Raw genomic sequence first — 20,365 nt, 5'->3', positions numbered from 1 at the left:
AGAATTCTTCTTTATGAAATGAATCATTTGCAAAATAATACAAAATGAAAATGCAGAGGACTTGTGGAAAAAAATAAAAGGATTGTGGATATATGGTGACCTGAATGCAGCACCTTTCCCTTTACCCTCAAACCTAAGTTACTTTCTTCTCTTGAGCAAAACAACTACTACTAGCATCTGTGGGCAAATCGGTGCAAGTGAAGCCTTAGGTTCTGGCAGACAACTGGTGTTCTCTCCAGTGGGCTTAGTAATAAAGTAGAGGACAGCAGAGTGACCAGGGAAAAAGAACTGAAAACGAGGGAATCCCAATAAATAATTTGAAAGTCAGAGATGGAGGGGGCTCAATCTTTCCTGCTCTTGATGCCCAGGAAGTACAAGAGACCAGAAAACTGACTGACAGGGAACTGACAGCCTATCTGCCAGCACAGTCCCACTGAAAAGAGACCCATTTGTCTTCTACCACCTGCAGGATTGATGCCACAGAGGACTATTCAATAATCAGTCTTGAGCTCCATGGGTCAACCAAGGGAAATAGCCCATACAAAGGAGCCCAGCTGCCAGAGAGAGGAATATGAGGCAGAAAAATGAGACCCAGGCTCTGTGCTCTGTAGCAGACAGAATACCTCAACTAAAGGGAATACCTGAATTACCAAAGGAGATTCAAATACAGCACTCAAAACAAAACAACAACAACAAAAAGCCTTTTAAGAGTTAAAATACATAATATTTTTATTTTCTTATTGTACCTATCTATATTTTTCATTTTTATGGATGTATGTGTTATTTTGTGGTTAGGAAAAAAAGATATTAAAAATAATAAAAATTAAGTCCTTTTAATGTTTAAAAAAATAAAAAACCATTAACTTACCAATTAAATATCTTCAGAGAATGAATTAATATAGAGACAAGAATCAAATTCAAAAAATTATCTCAACTGAAAACTACAGACAGATAAAAATATGATATTTAGAAACCTCACATTTAAAAAAACACAACTCCAGAGTATTTTTTAATGGGATAAGAAGTATATATAGTCTATAACCACACTGCTATAAAGAACTTTCCTGAGACTGGGTACTTTATAAGGGAAAGAGGTTTAATTGACTCACAGTTCCACATTGCTAGGAAGGTGTCAGGAAACTTAGAATCATGGTGGAAGGCAAAGGAGAAGCAGACACCTTCACAGGGCTGCAGGATGTAGTGAATGCAAGCAGGGGAAATGCTGGACACTTGTAAAACCATCAGATCTCATGAGAACTCACTACCGTGAGAACTCACTATCACAAGAACAGCATGAGGTAAACTGCCCTATGATCCAATTGCCTCCACCTGGTCCTGCCCTTGACATATGGGAATTATAATTCAAGGTGAGATTTGGGTGGGGACACAGAGGCAAACCATATCAAGAGGCATTTATTTTTTGAAAGACAGGGTGTCACTCTTACCCCAGCTGGAGTGCAGCAGTGTGATCACTGTAGCCTCCATGTCCTGGACTAAAGCAATCCTCCTATCCCTACCTCAGCCTCCCAATAGCTAGGACTACAGGCACATGCCACCATGCCTAGCAACTTTTTTTTTCAGAGATAGGGTTTCACTATGTTGCCCAGGCTGGTATCGAACTTCTGGACTCAACCAGAATTCCAAATGGTTAATCCTCCCATTCTGTCTCCCAAAGTGCTAGGATTAAGCTCCCAAAGAGCTATTATACACAGTAAGAGGCAATAATTAATAAGAGCAATTTTCTGAGCTAAAGATAAACCTGCTTCTGTAAATTAACTGACCTCACTCATTCCCAATCTAGAATGATGATGACAAAGGAGGTTCTAGTAAACTCCCTGATCTTGACTCTTACTCTTACCAGCATCCAAGCAGGAATGAAAGGTAACCTGTAAAGTATAAAAAAATTAGACTGGCATCAAACACCTCCAGCTGGAACCTACAAAATAGTACAAAAACATCTACAGACTACAAAGAAAAGATACAACTTGAGAATCACCAAGTCAAGAGATCATTTATAGTCAGGTGAAAAGAGACTACTTGATGATATATACAGACTCAGAGAAAACATTACCCACATAATCTAGTTAGAAAAAATACCATAAATAAAAAGTCTGTAACCAAATGAACCAGGAAAAAAAAACAGAAAATGGAAGAAGAAGGCACATACCTGGTGTATATGCACACATGATTAAAAATAAACTAGGTACGTGGAATATATGAGCTAAATAACTCTTGAAACCACAGGAGTATACGTTAAAAGATTCTAGTATGTAACCTACCATTCATCAAAACTTAGAGGAATTGCTGGGAAGGGAGACAGGAAGACAAAATATTCTAAAAATTGCATGGGGGAGAGAGACAAGAAGGACGGAGAAGAGGGAAGTAACAGGGAAATGGAATGCCTTGTGGAAAAAAACTGTGTGTTTTTGTGGCAGAAACAGTTGCACCCTAGCTATCAGATAATAAAATTATGTACATCTGATTGTGAAGGAGAGGAAGAATAAATAAATTATTAAAGAAAAAGAAGAGAAGAACAAAGTAATAAGAGATGAGAAAGGAAAACTGTTCGAACCAAAATAAAAGAAAAAGAAAAAATAAGTTACAATATAAAACAATGAGAATGAAGATGGCAAAATAAATTCAATTATATCATTATACTAAATGTGAAGGAGCAAAATTCTCCCATTAAATGAGTAATACTGTATTATAAACCATAATCTAGCTATATATGATTACAAAAAGATAAAATGACTAAAAATAGACTAACATGAGTGGACAAAGAGATACAAATAAAAGCCAAAAAAGAAAAAAGAGCAATAGTGTCAATCTCAGACAAGGTGAAATTAACGGGTGAATGTAGTAAACAGGATAAAGGACATTATGTGATGATAAAAACTATATGAATATGACACAGTGAGAAACAGAACAATATTAGAAATGCAATAAGAACTGGAGTGGGAGATTTTAAAGTATCTCTTTCAAAACCAGAGATATTTGTTAAATAATTTTTTTTAAAAAAGAACACAGAGAAACTGTCATTTAATTTAAAAATTTTATCTAAAAGTTCAGTTTCAACACTCTACATACATAGAATGGGAGAAAATATCTTCAAACTCTGCATCCAATGAAGGGCCAATATGCAGAATCTACAGAACTGAAACATTATCAGCATCAATCGAAAAGTGGGCAAATGACACAGACATTTCTCAAAAGAAGATATACAAATGGCCAACAAACATGAAAAAATGCTCAATATCACTAATCATCAGGGAAATGCAAATTAAAATCACAATGGTATACTACCTTATCCCAGCCAGAATGGCCATTATTAAAAAGTCACACACAAAAAAAATAGATGTTGGCATTATACACTGTTGGTGATAATGCAAATCAGTACAACCTTTATGGAAACCAGTACGGAGTTGTCTAATAGAACGAAAGACAGATCTGCCATTTGATCGAGCAACCCCACTACTGGGGTATCTCCCCTAAGGCAGAGTCACTGTATCAAAAAGATACCTGCACATGTACGTTTATCACAGTGTAATTCACAATTATAAAGATATGAAATCAACCTAAGTGCCCATCAGCCTCTAAGTGGATAAAAGAAAATGTGGTATATATATATATATACAATGGAATACTACTCAGCCATAAAAAAATAACAAAATAATGTCTTTGACAGCAGCTTGGATCGAGCTGGAGGCCGTTATTCTAAGTGAAGTAAAGCAGAAATGAAAAACCAAATACCACATGTTCTCACTTAGAAATGGGAGCTAAGCTCTGGGTACACAAAGGCATACAGAGTGGTATAAGGAACACTGGACATTCAGAAGAAGGACTGGGAGGGTTTGAGAGATAATAAACTCCGTATTGGATATAATATACACTACTTGGTGAGGGGTACACCAAAACCTCAGAGTTCACCAGTATACAATTCATCCTTGTAACCAAAAACCACCTGTATCCCTAATGCTATTGAAATAAAAAAATACATAAATAAAAATAAATAAAAGTTCAGTTTCCACCCATAAGTTAGAAAGAGTATCAGTACTATCCTATCAATGAGAATGATGAACTGCAAAACTCATTAACTTTTCTTAGGGAGAGTACTAGCCTACCTGTGGCCAGTGCCTTCTTCCATCCATCATCCAAACAAGAAATCAACTCACATTTTAACAACTTGCTAAAGGAGGAATGAGAGAGCATGAAGGTGTAGAACTACAACAAGCCCCAGACCCAAGGGATGTGACAGGCATCCTGACTGACATTCTTTCCAAGGACTTCCCAGGTGAGATAGGTTGGGGAACAGATGGGAGAAGAAAGAGAGACTTCCTCAGTGGTGCTGGCATGCAAGAGAGGAAAAGCAGCTGCTGCAAAGAATGTCATGACAGTGTACACCTCCTGTCCTGATCTTTTTCTCATATCAGAGGAAAGGTTTAGCTACTGCAAGAAAAGCAGCAAACTACATCATCCCCAGGCTGTGCCCTGTAAATATTCACTGCTGCTGGGAGAAGGGCAGGAAACAGTACAGCCTCAAGCAGTTAGACCACAATCATCAAGGGACTCCTACCACTGGGGAAGGGACAAGAAATGTTCACCCACAAAAGACCAACCACTGACACAAGGCAAAACATTAGCTCTTCTGGCAAAGAGGAGCAGGCATATTGAGAAAGCCCAACTCCCAGGGCCCAGGCAGAGGAAGCCTACATAAGAGTGAGACTGGAAAAAAACTGTCCATTCTCCCACATCCCTCACCATCAGTCCACCAAGCACCAAAAAATAACACAGTGAAGTCCACCATGGGGAGAAGAACAAGAACGTGGCAGAAGGGCAGATAAATGCTGAGAAAATTCATTGTCAGCAAATGAGTGACATAAGAAATGTTAAATGATGTGCTTCAGCTTTCAAAATATGATACCAGACAGAACTTAGTTCAAAATAAATAAATAGCCCAGGTACAGTGGCCTGTAATTCCAGCAGTTTGGGAGGCCAAGGCGGGCAAGTCACTTGAGGTTAGGAGTTCAAGCCCATCCTGGTCAACATGGTAAAACCGTGTCTACTAAAAATATAAAAATTAGCCGGCTATGGTGGTGGGAGCCTATAATCACAGCTACTCGGGAGGCTGAGGCAGGAGAATAGCTTGAGCCCAGGAGGCAAAGGTTGCAGTGAGCTGAGATTGTGCCATTGCACTTTAGCCTGGGTGACGGAGCAAGACTGTCTCAAAAATAAATAAATAATAGCTAAATGTAATGGTAAAAAGTTAAGGTACATAACAAAGACAATTTGTCTTAGCTGTAATTGCTCTAAAATATCACTGATGACCTAAAGAAATAAGAGTAAAAGTGTACTGTAAGTTGTGTAACATGTAACATAAAATGTGTGACAGTTTAAGGAATGGGAAGGAGGAGCTGCATTATACAGTTGTATCTCACTGACACTTTGACATATCCCTTTGTTGTCTAATAAACATCTCAAAAACAACAAGCCTTAAAGCGAACACCTGATCTGCCCTCTTCAAACCTGTTCTACCCATAATCTTCCCCATCTCAGTTGTTGGCTGACAATCCAATCCTTCCAATTCCTCAGGCTTAAATCCTTGGGAATCGTCCTGAATCCTTCCCATTCTTTCACACTTTACATCCAATCCTATCATCATGTTCTATTACCTCTAGCTTTAAAAATACACTACAGGCTGGGCGATAATCCCAGTACTTTGGGAGACCAAGGCAGGCGGATCACGAGGTCAGGAGTTTGAGACTGCCTGAACAACATGGTAAAACCCTGTCTCTAGTAAAAATAAAAAAATTAGCTGTGTGTGGTGGTGTGTGCCTGTAATCCCAGCCACTTAGAAGACTGAGGAAGGAGAATTGCTTGAACCCAGAAGGTGGATGTTGCAGTGAGCCGAGATTGTGCCACTCCACTCCAGCCCAGGCGACAGAGCAAGACTCTGTCTTAAAAAAAAAAAAAATACACTACCAAAGTAGCCACCACCTTGGTCTAAACGGCTGTCACCTCTCACATGGATTACTGCAGTAGAATGCTAACTCTCCCAGTTTACACACTTGCCCTGTGGCAAACTATTCTCAACAGAACAACCAGAGTCATGCTTGATAAACTTATGTCACTCCTTTGCTCAAAACTCTGCCTTCTCATTTCACTCAAAGTAAAAGCCAAAGTCTTTGCAGTGGCCAAAAGGGCCCTGAGGAGTAGTTCTTCCCCTAACATTCATCCCTTCACTAGCCCTCTGACCTCCTCCTCAAGTAACTGCCCATACCAGCCACACGGACCTCCTTGTTCTTGGAATGCAACAGGCAAATTCTCGTCTCAGGCCCTTTACTGTAGCTGCCCCTTCTGCATAGCATGCTTTTCCTGTAGCTATAGCTTTGGCTAATTTCCTACCACCCTTCAAATAATTGCCCAAATCTCTCCTGTTTAGTGAGGATTAACTGATCCATCTAACATTCGTAACATCCCACACACACCCCCATACACCTTTTCTGCCAAGTCAACTGTACCTAGCTCTTTTTCTTTTTTTCTGTAAGGCTAATCACATTTAACATAGTATAAAAGTTATCTGATAGGTCTGTTACTTTATGTTTCCCCTCACTAGAATGCAAGCTCCACAAGAGCCAGAATAACTATTTTCTTATTGTACCTGAAAGTGAAAAGTACAGGTCTTGGCATATAGAGTGATAAAGATTTGATTTATTCAGCAAGACATGAATAAATAAAATTTATGGCACATCCACAGCATAGATTATATTCAGACATTAAAAATAACAGAGCCAAGACAGATAACTTAAAGGGATTTTCACAAGATGTCACTGAATGAAAAATGTGAGATGATGAAGCGAGTTTACTCTTTTCTTATTTTTGTAAACTCATGTTTTTTTTTTTTAAGTGTTGCATGTGTTTGTGTATTTGTGAATACAGCATTTTATGATAATGGAGAAAAAAACTCTTTTTTTAAGGAAAAGGGTATATGGAATGACTTGAGTTCAAATTTTCAATAACCCACTTATGACTGATATAACCTTCCTCAACATCAGTTCCCTCATCTATAAAACAGGGATACTAACAGCCCCCTTTCAGGCTATTGCAAGACTTAACTGTGTAAAAGCATTTAGTGACTTGTCTCTGTCACTCACTCTTCTGCCACTAGTAACTAGAACTGTGCCTAAAAACTGTCATAGCCTAATAAATACTTGTGGAATTAATTAATTACTTGTAGCTGCTATGATCACACACAAAAAACAAAATATAGTTTTGGAGAAAATATTAGAGTAGTTACATAATTTAGAAAATTTTTAACACCACCAGGAAATACAAACAGCTGCCTTGAGTCACTGTGGAGAAGTGTGAATGTGTGAACAAAGGGAAGACATAGTATATATGGCAGGCTTCATGATGACTTTTCCCCTGATTATGTTTCCAGATTAGTTATCATCAGCCACCAGGAAATGTAAGCAAACATTCACTGGCAGATTTTTAGCCCTAGGCTACAAATCCACGTTTCTTCAGACAAGTCACCTTCTACACTGATCAATGTAACACCTTATCCCACAAAGTCTGGTCATCCTTTATTAACATTTATGCACAGTGATTTTTCCTCTATGGGTTTTACTTTTCTGTTTCGGTTTTTTTATTTCTTTGATATATATTTTTTCTAACTTTGTACAATTTGACTTTTGCTTAAAATCTTATTTTTTACAAACTCACCTTTAAGCCTTTACTTCAGGGTTTGGTTTTTTTGGTTTTCTTTTTTTTTTTTTTGAGATGGAGTTTCACTCTGTCATCCAGGCTGGAGTATGATGGCACAATCTCGGCTCACTGAAACCTCTGCCTCCCGGGTTCAAGAGATCTCCTGCCTCAGCCTCCTGAGTAGCTGGGATTACAGGGGCACACAACCATGCCTGGCTAATTTGTATATTTTTAATAGAGAAAGGGTTTCACCACGTTGGTCATGCTGGTCTCAAACTCCTGACCTGGTGGTCTGCCTACGTTGGCCTCCCAAAGTGCTGGGATTACAGGCATGAGCCACAGCACCTGTAGTTTTTTTTTTATTATTATTTACTTAAGATTTTATCTGACCAAATGACTTCAGTACAAATCCCTCAGTGACAGTCTAGGTGTGTGCCTTGGTTTGGAAAGGAGGGAGTTGGAATTGTGGAAGGCATAGGTATCTGAGAGACAACTGTGAGCTGCACGACTCCCTGCAACTCTATCGGCTTCAGTGTTCTCACCTTTAAATGAGGATGTGACAATTAGATTACATTTATTAACTTAGGAAAAAAAATTACAAGATATAATTTTAGAAAAGAAGTGGAGATGAGACTTTATTTCTCCTAACAGATGAGAACCTGCCAAGTGGCCATCCCACAGGCAGGGAAGCATGCCTCTGGCCAAAGCCCAGAGACAGGCAATTTGAAGGAGGAAGAGATTTATACTGAAATACTGAACAGGCTGGCTCTCTGCAATTCTCTTCCCAGATAGCCTCCTGGCTGGCTGAGCTTCTTCAGCTCTCTGCTCATATGTAATTTCCTCTGAGAAGTCTTCCCTGTTGGCGGACCTAAAGTAGACCCACCCCTCATTTACTCTCTAATACCTCATCTTGTTTATTTCCTGCATTTAGTTTAACACGTACCTCAATCATTTTCGTCATCACCCATTTTCTACTTGTTTACTGCCTATCTCTCCACAAAAGAAAGCAAGTTCCTTGCAGAAAAAGACCTTGTCTGTCTCGCTCACCTGTGTATCCCCAGGGCCTAGTACAGTACCTGCCACATATGAATGATTAAATGACTGAAAGTCAGAGAAGGAAAACCTACAGCCAAAATATCTAAAAGGAAAGAAAGCTGAGAGTAGTATATTTCCACCTTAATCTTTTCCTTAAAATCACATAATCTGAGAGCTTGAGTACGTGATTTTAATCTGCAAATCTTTCCACTCTGCAGCTTCAGGCATAATGTCAAAAACACCACCCACTGGTGGTTAATCATACAAGCAAGCTAGGAAAAAAACAGTCATGAAACAAAAAATGTAATGTAGTAAGGTGTTTGCTTAACTTTAAATTTTTATTGGATGTATACTAAATTTATGAGCTTTGAGTAACTAATATTAACTTTAATCTGCATAATACTTTGCAACCTAAAATGCCGCATTTTGACTGCAGCATTCAGCTGGGCTCCTGAGAAAACACAGCAAGCACTTAGACAGGGTCTGGCACATAGCATGAAAAAAGTGTCAGTTTTATTATTTTTTCTTATTCTGATTATTAGCAAATCACAACGCGTAAAAGTGTAAATGAACTCAGGTCTCCTTTTTCTACTCAAAAGCTTGCTGATTCTTTTCCTTTTCTTGAGTTGTTACTGTACAGATTTTTATACTGGAAAAAAAAAATTAGAGGCAACAGACCAGCAAAAAAAGATAATTGCCAGGGAAAAATCTACTAGGACTAAGGTAAAGCCAGAGAATTAGGTGAGTCTGCTGCAAAGACACCAGCACTCTAGGAAGCACTGCACAACAAGGGCTACTACAGAAGGATTAAGGGGTCCCACCAGCAAGAAAATCCCATTTCAATCTGGCGAATGTAATGGGGGTGGGGAGTAAGATTCCCCAACCTCAGTCTGGATTAGATTATCTGAATTTGAAATCAACAGATGGCTTGAATTGCAATCACTTTTTAAAACAGTAGTGTTACACAAGCGTATATGTTATAAAAGTGTGGCAAAATATCTGTAATTTCCAACACATGTATCAAAAGTGGTATCTTCCAAAATTTGTTTAGAATAAAGAGCGTGAAATCTTTTAAGTAAGGTCTTTAATGTAGCTGCTGATAAATCTCTCTTCTCAGATCCCTTGATTTATGGCCAGAGTTAGGCCTAATACAAGGTAACTTAGAAAATACCTAAGAATTGAGGGACTGTTTGCCTTCCACAAACAGGTAAGGGATGCACTGATACTCAGCTGAAGCCTCACAATTCAGCTGATGTCTGCTATTTGGCGTTAGCTTTGTCTTTGTCCTCAGATTTTGGAAGGAAAAGGAACTGAAGCTTGCTTTAAGGTTATTTCTGACATCAACAAACCTGTCCACGACCCTGTGACTGAATTATCTTGGGATCATAACTAAATGTCAATAATAGTTTGGATTTATTGCAAACATCTGCATATTCACTTTGAAAGAGAGGCAAGTATTCTAAATGTGATCTAGATAAAAATCTCTATGTGTTTTATATATTAAAGTTAAACTGGCCAGGAAAAGATAAGTATCTATTTATCACTGCAATAGTAAAGTGATACAATTACATATGATGATTTTGGAAGCTGTTCATTGCATGCCCCAAAATAAAATACTTGCAAATAATCAAATACATGAAAAAATAAGCTGAAATTAATAAAAATCTTAAAAGAAAGTAGGTTGGCCAGCTGTTTCTAAAAACCTATATGGTAATATGAGGCAAACAAGGAATATGTAATACTTCTAATCTTTGTAGAGTTGTTTTGGTATAGTACTATTCATAACGTTCAATAAAATGATTTTTAACTGTGTTTACTTTCTTAAGTAATTACATTTAAGCCAGAAACCTTTAAGGAAGGTCTAAGAATTTTTCACATTTTAAAAGAATGAATTAAAAGCAGAATTTTAACTCTATACTGGTCATTTGGTGATAGTTGTATTTGGCTTTCCAAGAATGTTGATTTAACACTTGGCCATTTGGCGACTAGTCAATATCCCTCTAATTCAGATAAAGTATTTACTACTGTTTTTAATATTTGAACATTCTTCCCAACCTCCATTTGAGAAAATAAGTAAGTGGTTGATTTTTTCCAATTTTGCCCTGAAGGATGACTGGAGACCATGTTGTCAAGCCCCTTTTGGAGATTAGTAGCACTTTCTACTACTCTTCACCAGCTCTTCAGGTCGAAGGCTAAGGGGAGGGGATTATATGCAGCTGAAAGGTACCCACCCTAGTGTCTCTGAGCGCATCCTCTTAACCTCTTGTTAACATACCTGAACAAGCCTGTTCTTGCCCAAACCTCCATCTTATAAAGCATCCACTAAGAAAGGGGGACGAGGGAGTCTAGGACGACTCTAACAAGTTATATTATAAAACCAAATCCAAAGGGCTGGACTGTTCCTGTGGCCTCTCTTCCTAGGCCTTTGCTTTCAACATCCAACACTTCCAGGCCCTTCCTGTATGAACTGAGCAATGTGCTCCCTCTCATCACATGCAACTTTCTGGATGGAGAGATCGAACCGATGTTGGAGACAAATCAAAAAAAAAAAAAAAAAAAAAAAGCGGAGAAAAAAGGTACAGAGATTCAAAGATCATCTGGTTGACACCTCCCTGAAGGCACATATAACACATTTCAGAAGGAGAGAAGGAAATCCTGGGTGTATGAATGAGATTTTTACGGCCTGTATGGAGCAGCGCTCTGGGCTGCTCCTCCCATCCCCGCATGAAAAGTTAGGAGTTTCTAGCCACACTAATTCACCCTAAAGGAAAAGAGGCGGCGGCGGTGGCGCTGCGTGCGCGCGGGGGAAGACACCCGCCCACGCATGCCTTCGCCAACGCAAAGACGCAGCTCACACCCTTAACCGAGGAAGAGGGAGGCTCCTGTCGCGCTCACTTCCTGCGGGTGAGAGGAAAGACATCTTGCTGCAAGGAGGTCGGTCGCAGTTCCGCCCCTGGACCGGCCAGCAGCGGAGCGTGCCCTGCCGCCACCTACGTGGCGCTGCCTGCTCCGGTGGCGCGGCGAGCAAAGGCCGTCCCCGCCGCGCCCCGCGGTCCCCGGCCTTCCCGCGGAAGCCTAGTTCGACCCCGGCTAAGGGCCAACGGGATGAGGCCCGCCGAACCCCGGGCCCTGCGGCGGGGCGACTGCAGAAGACGCAGGGCGCGCGAGGTGCAGGGGCGCACAGGCCGCTGCGGGGTCACCCACCTTTCTCACTCTGCGGGCGGTGTAGAGCCCCATCCCGTCCTGAACCCGGGAAGACTTCAGGGAGAACCTGTCCGGCACGTACATGCCCAGCATTTTCCTAGCCGCGGAGGCCGCCGCCTGGCTCAACACCGGCGCTCTGCGCCCGGCAGGCGACACATCGAAATTTGGGGTGCCAGGGTAGAGGGGAGAAGCCGGCAGGGAAGGAGGAAATGGAGTTTTCCTCCCAGAATCCCCACCTCCCTGCTGATTCCAGGATCCCCCGCGGCTCAGCCCCTCCTCGTCCCGGGTCCCGCTCGGCCCGGATCCGTAGCTATCATTTCTGTCGCGGGGGCGCTGGGGGCGCGGGCCTGGGCGCCACGGGCGCCAGGACGCCGCTCGCTGATTGGCCCGAAGTTGGCGGCTCGGACCCGCGCCCGGGCGCGAAGCCCGGAGCAGGGCTGACCCCGGATCCTCAAACCCGGAGGCTCGCGAGCTGCGGGGGCCGTCAGCACCCGTGGCCCCGGCACAGCGGCGTGCGTTCCCGTCTTTGTCCAGCTTTGGGTTTTCGAACCTTGCTTCACTTAACCATAGGGGAGTCTTGCTTACGTATCCTCAGCTGCAAAACGAAATGGACCCTCTCACAGCTGAGGCATCCTCCAAAACAACTTTATCAAGTTTCTGACTCTGAAAGGCAGCTTATTGCCGACTATTAAGAACTAGCCCTGCGGTCTAGGAAATTACCGTGCTTCTCACAGTCAGTTAGGCATGTTTGCTTTTTTTCATGTTTGTTGCAGAGGTTTGAATTAATAAGGGATCCCAAAGTATGTTGTTTAACGGATGGAGAAATATGTTGCAAACAATTTAATGTTTAAATCACTAGAAACTTGATGTTTTCTAGTAACATAACCTCTGGGAAGTTCTTACATTTCTCGAGGTATAGTATTCCTGAGACCTCCCTTGCTTGATAATCGGACCTACTGCGGATTTTCAGACATACGGAAGTGGTTTTGTGGGAGACAGGAGGGGCACCCAAACAACAGAATCTGGTGTCACAACAATGAAATAAAGTTACAGATTTTGTTTTAGTGTTTTTAGTTAGGCTGTGGAGTGTGCCCAGGACCTTTAAAAGCCTGCTTCGTCCTTCAAGATGAGCCAGGGGCCATCTATACTCATTTCTCTTGATATTCATGGTGATTTTCTACTCTAAGGTCTTGGAAACTATTTGATGTTCTTAGTTGATGTTCTCATAACCATTAAGAGCACACACAAAAGTATGACAGAATTACAGACTACACACACACACACACACACACACACACACACCATGGAAACGATTCCTGTTTCTGCAGGAAACCCTTGGAACATAGACAGTTCCTAAGCCTCTTTTTTTTTTTTTTTCTTAGAGTCTAGCTATGTCTCCCAGGCTGATCTTGAACTCCTGAGCTCAAGGGATTCTTCTGCGTCGGCCTCCTGAAACGCTGGGATTACAGGCTTGAGGTACTATTCCCGGCCCCTATGTAGATATTGATTCAAGTTTGGATAAAGGTTTAAAAAGCAAGAACAAAAGTCATAATGGAAAAAGAAAATCATGTAATGGCAGTATTCGGAGACATTAAGGAACACAGTAAATGATTACATAATCCTGTCTCTAAGAAATGTAAGTTTAGCTTTAACAGTAGGAGAGGAACAATTACCCCTCTGTGAGTTTTGATACCTTTGACTTACCATAGAAGATCTCTAACTTCTCTAAGGGAAAATATATCAACAAAAACAAAAACTCTCTTTTGGGGGAATTTAGAGATCCATTGCCTTGAAACACATAGTAGGTAAATATGTCTTGAATGAATGTCACTTGAGGAATCTGATCTGAGATGTTCAAACTAGTCTATGGTGAGCCTACAATTTACTTGGTTCTTCGTTGTGCCTCACAAAAAGCTGGATTAAGTAGGTTTTCCAGGTGTCGTTTGAACTGGGCTGAGACTAAGCCAGACCAGATACACTGGGCCCAGCTGGAACTAGACCACAGTTCAGAAGGCGGGGCCCTAGCATTTTCCTGGTGCATTCAGCTCCTTGTCAAACACAGGCTTGAACCACCTTCAAGCCATACAAGGCTCTCAGTCAAATGCTCTGCCATGTCTCTTTGGGCACAAACATTTCCACAGCTTTTGATCACTAGAGAGGAAAATATGTTTTTTGGTTTTAGTCTGAAACAATCCTTATTTAGGGATGACCCTTGCTTTGGCATCTCTCTGGTATTTGGTTGCATGCTGTCTTTCTGGGGAACAAGGCTACAGCCTTGAGAATCCCCCTCTCTGAATGTAGGCATCTTTACTAAATAGAAAATGGTGAAAGTATATATACATACATATAGATATATATATATTCTTTTTTTTTTTTTTTTTTTTTTTTGAGAAACAGTCTCACTTTGTAGGCCAGGCTGGAATGCAGTGGTGCAATCTCAGCTCACTGCAATCTCCGCCTCCCGGGTCCTGGTTCAACCAATTCTCCTGCCTCAGCCTCCTGAGTAGCTGGGATGACAGGCATGTGCCACCATGATCAGCTATTTTTTTTTTGTATTGTTAATAGAGATGGGATTTCACCATGTTGGCCAGGCTGGTCTTGAACTCCTGACCTCGTGATCCGCCTGCCTCTGCCTCCCAAAGTGCTGGGATTATAGGCATAAGCCAATGTGTCCAGCCTAACATTTTAAAGATAAATCTGAAATCAATATAGGAAACTTTACAGATATTTTATGAATCTTGGTCAGATATTTTTATTACAATTGATACACTCAGTATATTTCATTAAAGCATGCAGTGTTCTTTTTATCTATTTAATGCAGTGTCCTGAAGATCTACTAACTAAGACATGGGAACTAGCAATAAAAAGTTCTTAATAACAAGTTCCATTACGACACATAAAAAGGATACATGTTTGCCAAATCAAAATGCACAATATTGACCGGAAATTTGATTTTGAAGCCTATAAGACAGTGGTAATATGATGAATCATTTCTTAAAACTTTAAAAGCTAGAAAGTGACCTTTCGGTATTATCTTTGAAAAACGGGAAATTAAAAGTCTGCTTTATATCAAGAGTTTAAATCCAGTCTTTAAAAAATAAACAAGAAAATCAAAAAATTGATATTTAAATACTACCAAGCACCTGATTTACTTATTCTAGAAAATATTGCACTGTCTTGACACACAAGAAATTATTCAAAATACACTGCTCCTTTCAAATTTGCTTTTGGAGGATTTTTTTCCATTGATATGTCTAAAGCAAGCTCTAGTTATTTCATTTAAACTTATGTACTTGAGTGGGCCTTGTTTTCTCATTTTAGGGAAGACTTGAGTTATGACTGTATATTAATTATTTTACCATACCATCAGTATTTACACACACTCTCAAACTCTTTTAATTGTGTCTTGGTTATTAATGATTGATTCCAAGCACCATGGTAGACTAAAAGCCTGACTGATAGAAAAAGAAAATAATAATAAGCTGAACCTTACTTGTCTTCAGTTACCAGAGAACCAGAGGGATTTTGTAATAATTGAATACAAAACCAAATTTCCAGAGTAGAAAAGAATAAATATTTATTTGATGTGATTTTTTAAAAAAAGTTTATTAAAATAAAATGCAGAGTAAGGGTGTCAAACTCTTGCTCTTAAAACATCTATCCTCAGCATTGATTCTACAATAGCAGCAGCACCATGAAAAGATTTCCCTTGAAACCTAAAAAAGTCTGAACATTAAATTTTTCTTAATGTCTTTATTTTAAGAAAGGTACCATACACTTGTATGTAGTACCAAAAAAGAATCATAAAATTTTTTAACTAGAAGGAAACCGAAGATTGTTGAGACTAAATTGAGTAAATGATGCTACAGATTGGATGTGTCCCTCAAAAGTGTATGTGTAGGAAACTTAATTCCCAAAGCAACAGTACTGGGAGGCAAAGACTGGTAAGAGGTGATTGGGCATGAAGGCAGAGCCCTCATGAATGGACTGGTGTCAATATCACAGGAGAGGTTAGTTATCTAGAAAGTGGGTTGTTATAAAAGCAAGCTCAACCCCATTGTCTCTGCGTCTCTCGAGCTTTCTTCTGTCTTCTTTCCTTCTGCCATAAAATAAACCTTGCCACATGCTAGTGGCAGGCTCTTGAACTTCCCAGCCACCAGAACCATGAGCCCAATAATTTTTTCCTTTTTTTCAAGACTAGAGACTAGATCTTGCTCTGTCTCCAGGCTGGAAGGCAGTTGTATGATCATAGCGCTCTGTAGCCTCCAGCTCCTGGCTTCAAGCAATCCTCAGCTTCAGTCTCCTGAGTAGCTGGGACTATAGGTGCATATAACTGTGCTCAGATAATTGAGCACAGTTTTATTTTATTGGCATAGAGGAAGTCTCATTTTGTTTCCCAGGCTGGTCTCAAACTCTTGGCTTCAAGTGATCCTCCAGTCTCAGCCTTCCAAAGCTCTGGGATTATAAGCCTGAGTCACCATGCCTGGCCCCAGATTTATTTCCTTTATAATTTCTGTGGTATTCTGTTATAGAAGAGAACATACTGAGACAGACAATTGGTAAGAAGCAGTAGAGTTATTGCTGCTACAAATACTTGAAAATGTGCAAGCAGCTTTGGAATTGGGTAATGAGTAGAGGCAGCAAGAATTTGGAGAAGCAGGCAAGACAAGGTACATATTGCCATGAACAGAGCATTAAGGACAGTTCTGATGAAGGCTTAGAAAAAGACCTCAGAATTAGGGAAAGCCTAAATCTTCCTAAAAATTGCTTAGAGATTATCACCAGAATGTTGATAAAAATATGGTCAGTAACAGCCATTCTGGCAAGTTCCAAACAAAAATGGGGAGCAAGGTATTGGAAACTAGAGTAAAGACCATTCTTTGCTACTTTGCTACTTTATAAGGTAGCAAAGACCTTGGCTGAATTATGCCTATATCCTAAGACATTATGGAATGCAGAACTTAAGAGTGATGAACTAGGGTATATGGTGAAAGAAATATTAAGCAGTGAGCCATTCAGATTTCTGTGTGGCTACTTTTGACTATATATAGTAAGATATGAGAGCAAAGATATTAACTAATTAAAAGGGAAGCAAAGTGAAAAGATTTGGAAAATTTCCATCTTGGCCAGATAAAGAGTGAAAAAGCCTGTTCAGGAGAGAATAATAAGGGTGTGGCCAGTGACCATTTGTTGAAGGGATTAATATGAATAAAGAGATCCAGGTGCTTCTCATTAAGGCAATGGGGAAAAGACCATGAAAGCATTTGACAGATCTTCCAGGCTAACCCTCCCAACACAGATCCAATGCTGTAGGAGGGCAGAATGGATTTGAGCAATGGGCCCTGGGTGCTCTCCATGGGCTTGCCTCACAGAGCCACCTCAGGTCTCTGCTCTACCCATTTCATTACAGTGCTCCTCAGACACCCTAGGTGTGATGTAACTTGTCACTCCAGAAGACTCAAGTGGCAAATTTTTGTGGCATCACATGATGTTAAGTCTGCAGAAGTCCAGAATACAAGAGATGTGAGGGCATAGTTTCCTCCAGGATGCTACAGACAGCCTTTGGAGGCCCAGACAGAGACTTGTCACAGGGCAGCACTGACAAAGAGAGCCTCCATTAAGGCAATGCCTAATGAAGCTGTGGGAGTGGGGCTGCCACGAAGACCCCAGAACTGTAGAGCTAACAGTATACATCACCAGCCCAAGAGAGCTGAGTCGGGAGCTGAGCCCAGCAGAGCTGTGGGGCTGTGGCTACCCAAGACCATGGTGGTCCATTCCCTACATCAGTGTCCTCAGTATGTGGGACATGGAGTCGAAGGAGATTGTTCTCTGGCTTTATGACATAATACTCTCTCTGTTAGGTTTTGGGCTTACTTGTGACCTCTTATTTCTTCTTGCCTATTTATCCATTTTGGAATGAGAATTTCTGTCCAATATCTGTCCCACCATAATATTTTGGAAATAGATTTTACAGGCCCACATCTGGAAGGAAAATGTCTCAAGGTGAATCATGCTGTGAGTCTCATCCGTATCTGATTTAGATGAGACTTTGAACTTTTTGAGTTGATGCTGGAATTAGTTAAGGCTTTGGGGGCTACTGGGATGGTATGAATGTATTTTTCACTGTGAAAAGGATATAAATTTGGGGGGCCATGGGTGGAATGCTATGTTTTGAAGATTTCATGTGTTGGAAAGTTAATTTTCAATCCAATAGTGTCTGCCCATTAGGCAGGTGGGGCCTAATAAGAGGTTAATTGGGTGATGAGGACAGACCCCTCATGACTGGATTAATGTCATTATCCTGGGAATGGGTTAGTTTTTCTGAAGGTAGATTATTATAAAAGTGAGTTTGACCCATTTGCTGTCTGTCTCACATGCTTGCTTCCACCTTCTACCCTTCTACCATGGGATGACCCTCACCAGATGCCAGGACCATGCTAACACTTCTCAGCCTCCAGAATTGTAAGCCAAATGAAATATTTTCAGTGTAAACTACCCAGTCTGTGGTATTCTATTACAGCAGCAAAACATGAACTAAGACACATTATAAAAATAAAAGCTGAAAGATAAATTAGTAGTCATCTCACTCAACAGGCAATGCTATTCATGGAGCAGAGTATGGAAAGTTAATGAAAGCTAATGATACATGAAAGAAACCAAGGTTAAAGTTTCAGGTACTGAGTGTCTATTATATGCCAGAAAGCACATATACTTTGTATCTATTATCTTAAAGCCCTAGCAGCCTTACTAAAGTTCTGACAAGAAGTTAGTAGACAGCTTTGGTGAAGCATATACTCAGCAGGGATTCTAGAAGAAGGTTGTAGTCAGCTGAGACGTTCCCATGAGATAAGTGCTATCCAATAGAACAAAAAGGCCTTATGTACATATACAGCTGAACAACGCAGGGATTACAGATGCCAACGACCATGCAGTCAAAAATCTGAGTATAACTTTTGACTTTTCAAAACAGAATTACTAATAGCCTACTGTTGACCAGAAGCCTTATTAATAACAATTTAACACATATTTTGTATGTTATACCTGTTATATATTGAATTATTATAATAAAGTAAGATAGAGAAAAGAAAATATTATTAGGAAAATCATAAGGAAGAGAAAACATTTCCACTGGAAGTGGATCATCATAAAGCTCTTCATTTTCCTTAGCTTCACATTGCGTAGGCTGAGGAGAAGGAAGAGAAGGGGTTGGTCTTGCTGTCACAGGGGTGGTAGGAGTGGAAGAAAGTCCATGTATATGGACCTATGCAATTCACACTCATGCTTTCAAGGGTCAACTGTGTATCTGTGAGAGAGAGAGTGCATGTGTGTGTGCAGATGCTCACCTTTAATATCAGCTTCCAATGAAGCCACCTTCTGACTATAGAGCTCTAAAAAAATACATTATTTCAAATCTTATTATCTGGTTTCAGCTGGGACAAATAGCAAATATTTCTAGAAGCATTGAACTCCTTTTTTTCTTTCTCATTTTTTAAAAATAAACCAAAGATATCTCCCCAGTGACTCAGAACTGAATCCAGTAAGCCTTTTATGACTTAATCATGGATGCTAAAGGTGTCCTCAAAATAAGGTGCAAAAAGATATAACCCCCTCATGATCCAGAACCATTCTCAAAGACAGCCAAAAGAAACAGAGACACATATAACACCCCCACAACTACATGCCAGCAATAGTCAGTGTATTAGCCAAAAAGGGATGCAACCCACATTTCTGCCTGGCCATATTCTTGGAGCCTCCATCCTGAAGTTGGCTGACTGCAATGCAAAACCAATAACTCATGCACCTCTGACAGGCAGAAAGTCAAGTCAAGTTTACAGGGGAAAAAATCAAGACAAACAGAAAAGCAATAGCTGTCTCTGAGAGAGAAAAGATCAGTAATGGATGCCCCAAACCAAATTTAACCAGAGTCACTATCTCACTATCCAAACAAATAATTCATCTGCTAATCTAAATTTAGAAAGAAGGGAATGAGGAGAAATGTCTACCTTTATCTCTCAGGCATTTCAGATAGAGATCTGAGAGAGGTGACCTTGATAAGAATTCTTATCTCTTTCCAGCACTTGTCAGTTTTCCCACGATCTCATCTGCAGGCTTCAGAACCAGTGGGGTGTCTCAGCCATCTCCTTCTGGCCACCAGAAACTGTAGAGAATGAAAAATTTTATGTTCTTTACTCACCCCTGAGGCCCCTATAACAAAATATCAATTAATAGGAAAGACAGACAAGTTTATTTAATAATTTTTTTGTGACACAGAAGCTTTCCTAAGGAAATGACTCAAAAAAACAGGTACACTTGTGTGTTTTTCATGCTAGGTTTGATGAAGAAGTAGACAGTAGTAAAGAAATGTAATTGGACAAAGTGGGGATGACGTGACGGTGATAAACTTGGGGACTTAGCAAGGCTT

At 40.3% G+C, this 20,365-nt stretch overlaps 1 protein-coding gene and 1 long non-coding RNA gene across 10 annotated transcripts in view; one reads left to right on the top strand and one right to left on the bottom strand.

Annotated features, from left to right (window-relative positions):
• PRDM5 (PR/SET domain 5) overlaps positions 1-12,267 on the bottom strand; it is a 238,092-nt gene extending 225,825 nt beyond the window's left edge. For 6 of the 7 annotated variants that reach the window (XM_002806650.6, XM_035293034.3, XM_035293038.3 and 3 more), the window contains exon 1: positions 11,944-12,267. In XM_002806650.6, coding sequence (XP_002806696.1) covers positions 11,944-12,036 — 93 coding nt within the window. In that variant the 5' untranslated portion in view covers positions 12,037-12,267. The remainder of the gene's footprint in view (positions 1-11,943) is intronic. The other variant, XM_035293035.3, reaches the window with a different exon arrangement.
• LOC144581935 (uncharacterized) overlaps positions 11,601-20,365 on the top strand; it is a 122,681-nt gene continuing 113,916 nt past the window's right edge. For 2 of the 3 annotated variants that reach the window (XR_013533409.1, XR_013533408.1), the window contains exons 1-2: positions 11,601-11,673; positions 13,326-13,419. This is a non-coding gene — a long non-coding RNA (uncharacterized LOC144581935). The remainder of the gene's footprint in view (positions 11,674-13,325; positions 13,420-20,365) is intronic. The other variant, XR_013533410.1, reaches the window with a different exon arrangement.

The sequence above is a fragment of the Callithrix jacchus genome, chromosome 3 (assembly GCF_049354715.1).
Source record: "Callithrix jacchus isolate 240 chromosome 3, calJac240_pri, whole genome shotgun sequence".
NCBI classification, from domain to species: Eukaryota; Metazoa; Chordata; class Mammalia; order Primates; family Cebidae; genus Callithrix; species Callithrix jacchus.
This window is presented reverse-complemented; position numbering and strand designations above follow the sequence as displayed.